This window comes from Chrysochloris asiatica, unplaced genomic scaffold (assembly GCF_000296735.1).
Source record: "Chrysochloris asiatica unplaced genomic scaffold, ChrAsi1.0 scaffold00003, whole genome shotgun sequence".
Classification (NCBI taxonomy): Eukaryota; Metazoa; Chordata; class Mammalia; order Afrosoricida; family Chrysochloridae; genus Chrysochloris; species Chrysochloris asiatica.
In genome coordinates this window covers 21510684-21520053 of record NW_006408521.1, presented here as the reverse complement: position 1 = coordinate 21520053, position 9370 = coordinate 21510684, and the positions used below count along the sequence as shown (strand labels likewise).

At 40.4% G+C, this 9370-nt stretch overlaps 2 protein-coding genes across 2 annotated transcripts in view; both read right to left on the bottom strand.

The window, feature by feature from the left end:
- The window catches only part of CC2D2B (coiled-coil and C2 domain containing 2B), a 68003-nt gene extending 65353 nt beyond the window's left edge, over positions 1-2650 (bottom strand). Inside the window, exons 1-2 of the mRNA XM_006831182.1 lie at positions 2588-2650; positions 1309-1418 (exon numbers count right to left, since the gene is read on the bottom strand). The gene's annotated coding sequence lies outside the window, so the exon portion shown is untranslated. The remainder of the gene's footprint in view (positions 1-1308; positions 1419-2587) is intronic.
- Positions 2651-6475: 3825 nt separating this feature from the next.
- The window catches only part of LOC102818421 (coiled-coil and C2 domain-containing protein 2A-like), a 73607-nt gene continuing 70712 nt past the window's right edge, over positions 6476-9370 (bottom strand). Inside the window, exons 14-15 of the mRNA XM_006831454.1 lie at positions 6600-6691; positions 6476-6500 (exon numbers count right to left, since the gene is read on the bottom strand). Coding sequence (XP_006831517.1) covers positions 6476-6500; positions 6600-6691 — 117 coding nt within the window. The remainder of the gene's footprint in view (positions 6501-6599; positions 6692-9370) is intronic.

Here is a 9370-nt window from a genome sequence, read left to right as displayed (position 1 = left end):
AGAAAGCCTCATCTTTCTCCCGCGGAGCAGCTGGTAGTTTCGAACCGCTGACCTTAAGGTTCGCAGCCCGATTCGTAACCACTACGCTACCAGATATATAGGTATAATTTTAAATTTTCATTTAAAATTATTTTCTTCAGCATTTACATATTTGTGTATTATTTTATATACATACATAAGGGAGCTTCAGCAAGTTTATAGAAAAATTCAATCATTTTTTTTTAATTGTGAATTGAGTGAAGGTTTACAGAAAAGATCATCAGTTTTACATTCAACAAATGACATATTTTATTTCCTTACAATGATTGCAGTCCACTCCATGCAACAATCATCCCACTTCTGCCCTGTGTCCACTCACCTTCCCATCCCTTCTCAACCTGGTCCTTAAGTAAATGTTGCCCTTTTGATCTTGAATGATTGACCATTTCAGGGTGAGCAAACCTTGCTAGTGTTGTTGTATCTCCCATATACCTATCTATTGCTTGGCTGAAAATTGGGCCAATAGTGCGAGTTTCGTCCCACACCTGAAGAGTGGTTGAGGGCCAGTCTTGGGTTCTTCCATTCTCTTTTGGACCAGTAAGCCTGATGGTTATAGTTGTTGTTTTAATAATTTTGAGATTTGTTCCACATTTCCTTCCAGTCTATCCAGGACCTTCTCCTAATGCAATCCCTTTCAGAGTCGTGGTAGCTGGACACTACCTAGTTTTCTGGACTCATAGTTGTGGTAACGGATGTTTACCTGCTCCATTAGCTTATTGGACTGGTTGATTCTAGGCAGCTTCAATTTTCATCATTCTTCTTTCTTCCCCACATGGAGAAACCATAGCTGCACCTCAGATCTTTTAAGACACTAGTCGCTATTCATCACAGTCGGATGTAGAACATTGTCTTTGTGGACTATGTTATGCCAACTGATCATGGTGAGACTCAGGGGTGAGACTATGGTCCTTAGCCCCCAAGCCCAGGAACTCATTGCCATAAGATGTTTGATAATATCTAAGATGTTTTCATGATTCTGACCACATTCTTAGGTGTGTTTGCAACAAAGGTAAATACCCATGTACAAATATCCTCTTCCAACCATTATCTTTTCATTTCATTTTCCCAAGAACTTTTTGAAGCTCCCATGTACATACATATATATGTATATACATATATACACATGTCAGTATGTATATATAAAACTTTTCAAAATTATAAAGCTTAAAGAATGAAGTCTATCTAGATCATTAATTTTAATAATGGCTCTGAAAATAATTTTGTTACTGCTCTATTTTTAGGTGTTGAAGAAAATGTACTCCAACTTACATGAAGTCCACACTAATTTCTTCATTCCAGCATGGATGAGATCCACTTGCAGTGTTGGTTTGATATACAGTGTGTTGAAAAGAAACTTCCACAAAAGGGTGTACAGTATCCTGAAACAAATAGTAAACATTGACTAGGTTTTTGCAGGAGTCCTGGTGTGGTGCTGTAGGATAATGCACTAGACTGAAAGGTCGATTTGAACTGCAAGGTTGGCAGTTCAAACTCAACAGCCGCTCCTCGGAAACCCCGTACAGGGTCAGAACTAACTCAACAGCACTTAACAACAACAACAACAACAACAACAACAACAACAACAACAGGTTTTTGTAATAATTTTATCTAGTTGATGAAGTTAGAGAAGCATGAAATTATTTTGTTAATGACTGCTAAGTAAATGGCTTACTTTTTTCTAGTTTTTCTAATTAGCATTATTTATTCATTCATTTCCTTAGTAAAGATTTATTGGTCCTATTATATACCACGCTAGACTGCAAAGTCACTTTGAACCACAAGGTCAGCGGTTCAAGCTCACCAGCTACTCCTCGGAAACCCTATACAGGGTTGCCATGGGTCAGAATCAACTCAACAGTACTTAACAACAACAACAATTATATACCATGGGCTTTTCTAGGATTCAAAGATAAATGGAATTTTCTCTTAAGGATTTAAAACTAAATAGGGGGAAAAAACAGAGAAATAAATAATTGCAATGAAATACGAGAAATAAAGTAATAGAAACATGAGAGGCTTCAAACCACTCATAGAAAAATTCCATTATCTTTTAACTCCATTTTCCATGAACTTTTTGAAATCACCTTGTAAATTCAAGACATAACCAACAGAGAGAATAACCAACTTTTTGGGGTGAAGATAAGAAGGGATTGACAGGGGAAAAAATTCCCTGAGCTTGGGTTTTGAAGCATTAAGTAGAAATTCACTTAATTAACAGTTTGGGAATATGTTGAGACCATTCCAGGCAAAGAAGAGATCCTGCACAGGACATGTACAGGGCATGCAGGCCTGCTAGGACAAGCAGTAATATGACACTGGAGTGGCGTGAAGTGACTGGTAGGCCAGGGACAAATCATTAAAGATTTTTGTAGCCATTTAAAGACCATGAGAGCAGGAAATGACATGGCTAGAATTATATAAAGAAAATGTTTACTGTGTTATGAAAAGTGAACTGAAAACCCAAGAGATTACATGTGAAGAGGCCCATTAGAAACAAATTATAATTCATAATCAACACTTGAGCTTTACAGAAGGGTTAAATACTCACTGTGTTTAAGATATTCTCTAAGGCTACGGGTTTGATTGTTTCTTTATGTCTGAGACGAGATACAGATGACATCAAATAAGCAGACATATCCAAGGATCTTCAGGAAAACAATACCAGACATATACTTTAATTAATTTTAGTTTGGTGGATATTTTGCCTATGCTTGTAGATCCTCATATTGCAGATGGTTTGAACTAAGCATTTAATAATCACCATTTCAGAAGAGTGACTAAATGCCGAGCTAGGGACTGGATCCAATCTATACTAGTGTCACTTCTCCTCAACAAAATGCAAAAATAGTAATAATAATAAGGAAAGTGATTTTTGGAACTATATCCTTCCTACTTTTTTGTTATTACAATATTCCTTCTTTTACAAAATGATGATTTCTAGAAAGTGGTGGTGGTTTTTTGCCTTTCATTTCATTAAAATGTTAGCCTCTGAAATGTGCATTTATTTTGAGAGCATTCTATTCTATTTGATGAATTAAGATTGTAGTTTGTAAAATGTAGACAAAACTTATAAGAGGCTTAACTATAAATTACTGTGACGGAAGACCTGGTGGTATAATTTTGATAAATAAGTCATTGAAAACCACATGAAGCTCGGTTCCCTGACACACATGGGGAGGTTGTGAATCAGAGATGACTCGATGGCAAGTGGTGGATTTAACTATAGATTACTAGTTAGTAACTACCACTGGTCCGTCTGTTTGTCATACTGTGTTGCTGTGATGCTGGAAGCTATGCCTGGGGTATTTTAAATACCAGCAGGGTTACTCATGGTGGAAAGGATTCAGTGGAGCTTTCCGACTAAGGCAGACTAGAAAGAAGGAAAGGCAGACCAATTTGAAGTAATTAGCCACTGAAAACCATGATGAATAACAGCAGAATATTGTTTGATATAGTTCTGGAAGATGAGTCCCCTTCATTGGAAGGCACTCTAAATACAAGTGGGGAAGAGCTGCCTCCTCAAAATATAGTTGACTCTAATGACATGGACTGCCAAAAGAATCAATACATCTGTTTTGGAAGAGGTGCAGCCAGAGTGCTCCTTGGAGGCCAAGATGGCTAAACTTCATCTATCATACTTTGGACATATTGTCAGGAGGGAACAGTCACTGGAGAAGATGGAGGGTCAGAGAAAGAGAGGAAGACCCCCAATGAGATGGATCAGCCAGATGGCATCATTGATGGCATCAAGTGTGGCAGCGGTAATGAGGTTGGCCCAGGATCAGACATAGTTTCGTTCTGCTGTGCATGGGGTCGCTATGAGTCGGTTTTGACTCGATGGCACCTGACAACAACAACAACAACGACGACGACGACATGAATGGAATAAAGCCTTCAGGACCTTCATTTGCTCATGGGGCACAACCCAAAATGAGGAGAAACAATTGCAAACATCCATTAACCACTGGAATATTGAATGTATGAAGAAGTATGAATCTAGGAAAATTGGAAATCATCAAAAATTAAAAGGAATGCATAAAAATCAATAACAACAACAAGCAAAAGGTTTGCTTTTCGTGGGTAAAATCCATGGGATGTGATAATTGTAAGCTAAGCAGTTAGAGAATACACACATTAGACATAGAGAGCTATATGTTAAACATACCGAACATTCTGGAGGCACCTGAGTACTAATATACTAAGGTCCATAATGTGGTTAAGTGCTGTCAAATAGGTCTTGATTCATAGTGATCGTGTATAGGGTTTCTGAGGAGCAGCTGGTGGCTTTGAGCAACTGACCTTGTAGCTCAAAGTCCTGTGTAAGAGGCACTAAATTCAGAGTGTCCTAAATATATAGGGACACTTAATATTTATGAGGTTTTCATTTGGCCCTGGTGGCTCTGGGGATAAGCTCTGGACTGCTACCCACAAGGTCAACAGTTCAAATACATCAGTTGCTGCGAAGAAGACAACTGAGGCTGTCTGTTTTCATAAAGATTTACAGCCTTGACAACCTTGTACAGCGTCACTGTGAGTTAGAATCAACTTGCTGGCAGTGGGTTTGCTTTGGTTAGTTTGGCCATCCATTGGCATACCCATTCTGATCTCTGTTCTACCCAAGACACACAAAACCTGAGTGCCGACAGAAGGAAGGGAGAGATTTGATTTTTGCAGAAGTCACCTACAGTGACAAGTACCAAACAGAAAGAATAGGGTTTAGCTGTAACAATCCTGATTTCATGAAGCATTTCAAGTTTGCTTCACAGCTTTCCTGGGATGTTTCCTAGTACAAAATTAATGCTCCACCTATACTTTGCAGCTCTCTGCTTCTAGCACTGAGAGGGGAAGATGGCATGGAATAGTGCCGTTTGTATCACCAGCTTCAGAAGTTTTCACAATAGGAAAACCAACAGTTTAGTACAGCATGAAAAGATGAGCAAGTAGCAAACACACCCAAAATATATGTGATAAAGTTATTTTGGGAGCCTCAAACCTCTGAAAGCTCTTAATCATTCATGGCAATGCCAGTAAGCTTGACTACACAAATGAAGACTTCAACTTTCACTTGGCTTATATGGAAAGGAGCTCTGGTACTGTAGTGGTTACGAATTGGGCTGGTAAATTCAAGGTCAGTAGTTCAAAACTACCAGCTGTTCTGTGGGAGAAAAGAGTAGGTTTTCTGTTCCCGTAAAGATTTACAGCCTCGGAAACCCTGTGCAGGGTCACTATGAGTCGGAACCGACTCCACGGCACATAACAACAACAACTACATGTATATGGAACATTCCTATAGAGTACAAAGCTGCACAAATAGGACAGCATGGGTTTATCACATTTTAGATCTTTTGAAACTTAAAAAACTGGTGTATATTGCCTTACCTACTGACTGCTGGTTTTCTGGTAGGAATGTTATAGGCTCTCAGGATTCTGACAAGAATCTTTAGGTCTCCATGAGAGACAGTCTGTGCAGCAAGTGTTTTCCTTTCTTTCCTTTGAGGTTTTAACTTCCTTCGTGGTTCAACAAGCTTACAAATTGCATGTGTCAACTGGCTACAGCGTAAAAACAAGTATTGATTTTTGGTTATTTGTTGTAAATAAGGGCATTTTTAGGGATCATATTCTATTTTAAAGAAGAAAAAGAAAGGCATCTCTTTGAGCATAGAAAAGAAGAGACGCTATAGTCACAAATGTAGAGAGAGTGTGACTGCTCACGCCTTGTGTATGTGATCCAACAAAAGACATGGAGATGGAGAGGTAAAGCCGTGACACATGATGCTCTTTCAGAATATTATTCTTTTTCCAGAAATTATTCTCTTGAAAGTTATTGGGCATTTAAATTCTGTACATGCCTCAAACAAGAGGTATTCGTTTTACATGCTGCCAACCTTGGTGACATAAACCAATAGAATTATACCCTCTCTTCCCACCACTCTTAAGGGCTGGAAATAAAGCACAACAGATTTCATCATCCTAACCCAACCAAAACTATCGCTAATACAATGAATCACCTAAAAATGGTTCCCAGAGAGGTTTCCCAGAGACACAGCAATCCTACTCCTGTTTCGACTCCTACATTTCACAATTGGACAACTAGGAATTGAGTTACTTCACACAAAGCTTCCCTGAAGTGCTGCCTGTGGGTCATGCGACTCTGGTATGCCCAAGAACACCATTTTGAAAAGGGGAGATTACAAGCTATCGGAATGATTTTTCTAGTAGGACCAGGGCAGGATCAATCTTAGGGCAAAATTAATCCGGGATAAATGTGTTTCTTTTATTTTTCCTTCTTGTCCTAAAAAGTATCAATAAGGAGAGCGAGGAAAAACTACCCTTAAAGACAATACAATTAAAAACATGTATCATGTAGTAGATATAACTAAAAAGCAATTTTAAAATGACTAAACATAGTTTAAGTCACTATATCTCACTTTACGCTTTAAGCTGGATCTTCTGACCTGTGACTTAATATAAAAAATAAAGGCATTATTAGAGGACACTGAAGGTATTAGCATAAAGCTTTACAATGCATTTCATATTTAAAGCAATTTTAGTATGTGTACCTTGCAGATACAATTTCTTCATAATCAGTCACAACATCGGATAAGTTAAATCTGCTAACTTTCACAATTCTTTTCATTATCAACCTTCTTATCTACGAAAAAGCATATTTTGAGAATTTACAGATAGGCATGGTTTATATTTTAAGGCTAAGTATTTGCCATACTACTAGTGCCACTATATATATTTGGTTAAATTTTTATTGTGAGGTTTACATGGGAGAACATCAGCTTTACACTCATCTTATCGTACTTTGTTTCATTGCAGTGATGACAGTCCCCTCCATGCATCATCATATAACACCAAAGGGTACACCACACAGGTCCACTCCCCCCCGCCCCCCATGGCTGCCAGAATACAGCCCTTCTCCTGCCCTGAGTCCAGTGTCCCCGGCCACTCCATCTGTCCATGTCATCTTCTGTCTCCATCCCTGGCATCACTGCCTCACTGGGTAGGTTCCCACTGTTATTTTCACTTGATGGTCCCAGGGACCTCCGCTCCTCGGCTGAAAAATTGATCACTCTCCTCCTTTTGTCAAAAAACATCTACCTCTGTATTTCCTAGACTCACAGTCAGTCCTGATGACAATTATTCACTATTGTACCACAAGAGTCTTATCCCCATTTCCTTTCGCCAGCCTGGCTCCAACAGATTGGAAATCATTCAGCGGTGATTCTACCTCCCCCCCGCCCCATCTGGAACTAGGCTCCCTCTTGAAAGCGTCACTTCTTGACTTTATAGCCCCCCCACCCCATTTTGGGTAGCCATGTCTATGTTGCCCATCCCTGTCAAGCCTGTGTACTGAGGGTGTGGGAGTGATCCTTGCTGTAAAGATTCATTCCCTTTTTTGAGCTACTATGTCCCCAAGTATAAGGAGCTCTGGTAGCGTAGTGGTTACGAATCGGGCTGCGAACCTTAAGGTCAGCGGTTCGAAACTACCAGCTGCGCTGCGGGAGAAACATGAGGCTTTCTACTCCCGTAAAGATTTACACCCTCGGAAACCCTGTACAGGGTCGCTATGGGTCGGAACCGACTCGACGGCACTTAACAACAACAACAGTGTCCCCAAGTATAGGTAAAGCTCATCAAATTGTAGCAGGTTATTTTTTTTTCTTTTCCCCTCTTCTTTGTTCTTCCAGTCAAGTTCTGATCATCTAGCCAGCGAAACCAGGTCAAGTGGGTATTATCTGCAAGTATGGGTGTTCTTGTACCTCTCCCCTCACTTCATATCAGCTGGACGCTTCATTCTCCACTCTAATCCTCTGTGGCCATGCCGCTGTCTCTGGGCCCATGAGTCCCCAGGTCTTGCCATACTGCTGGCCATCCAGGTCTCCACCTGGGATCACGAGGGTCTATTGAATGTGGTTGGCCTTAGCTCGCAACTTCATTGCTGTTTTTTTCCCCCTTCCCTTATCGGTGACCAATGTGGTCATCACCATCCAGACTACATGCCTGCTCATGTATTTCCTTTATGTCTCAGTCTTAGAATGGGGTTTGCTCTGAGGGGTCCCGACCACTTGCCTTGATGGCTCTCGGGCAAACAGCTTACTTGTTCTTGTAGTAATCAATCAGACTGCCGTTATTGTTTTGGACTTTTTCTGCCGGTCTTTCTTTCAAGAAGTATCTTCTGTTCTTCTATCTGCTCCAGGCTGGTCTGCTCGTCCTTTCCAGTGGAAATTTTCTATGTCAGTCGGTTCTGGATGGGGCTTTGGATTCCACCTATGGTCTTTTGCAAGGTAAAGGCTCCACAGGAAGCCTCTTTCACTGGGCAACTTCTAGCCCCCTTTAAGGTATTCTAATCAGTTATAGACTGAAGACGGACTTACACGCTTTCTGTAGTGATGATTTTGGCTATTCCTTTCTCTCCCTCCCCCGCCCCCCATGTGTCTATTTTACAATGGTAGGAAAGGGAAACGAAGATTCAAAGGACAGCCAAGCATCTTAACACTATTTCCCTCTTTTAACCCTTCAAACCGTGCCTCAATCCCAGTACCCGGAGCCCTGTTGTTCCAAGGTTGTGCATACATCATCATTTACCTCTGTCCCATTTAGCCCATGCAGACCTGCCTAACTGATCTCCCATCAGCCTTATTCTTCCATTACCCTCCCCCATCTTGTATTCCTTACCCTGTGCTCTATATCTTCCCCTCCCTCCCTCCCCTTCTCTCATCCCATACATCCTGGTGATCAGCAAATATATATATACTTTTTTCCCCCTTTTAGTGTGGGTTCTTTTTCTTACTCCTTTTCAATAATTGTCCTATACAGTGTTTCTCCTTTTGTGACTGACAAATTTAACTCAGCATAATGTCCTCAAGGTTTATCCATGTTATGCGGTGGTTTGCAGCTTCCTTGTTGTTCTTCAGGGTGGCATATTATTCCATTGTGTGTATGTACCAAAGTTTGTTTATCCATTCTTCATTTGATGGGCACTTAGGCTGTCTCCATCTTTTTGCTATTGTAAATAGTGCTGCTATGAACATTGGTGTGTATATGTTTACTCGTGTTATGGCTCGTATTTCTTGTGGGTAAACACCAAGTAGAGGAATTGCTGGATCATAAAGTATTTCCATTTCCAACCTTCTGAAGAAGCGCCATATTGCTTTCCAGAGTTGCTGGACCATCTTGCAATCCCACCAGCAATGCGGGAGCGTCCCAGTCTCTCCACATCCTCGCCAGCACTTATTGTCCTCTAGTTTTTTTATCTTTGCTGTTATTGCTGGTGTGAGATGATATCTCATTGTTGTTTTGATTTGCATCTCTCTAATGGCTA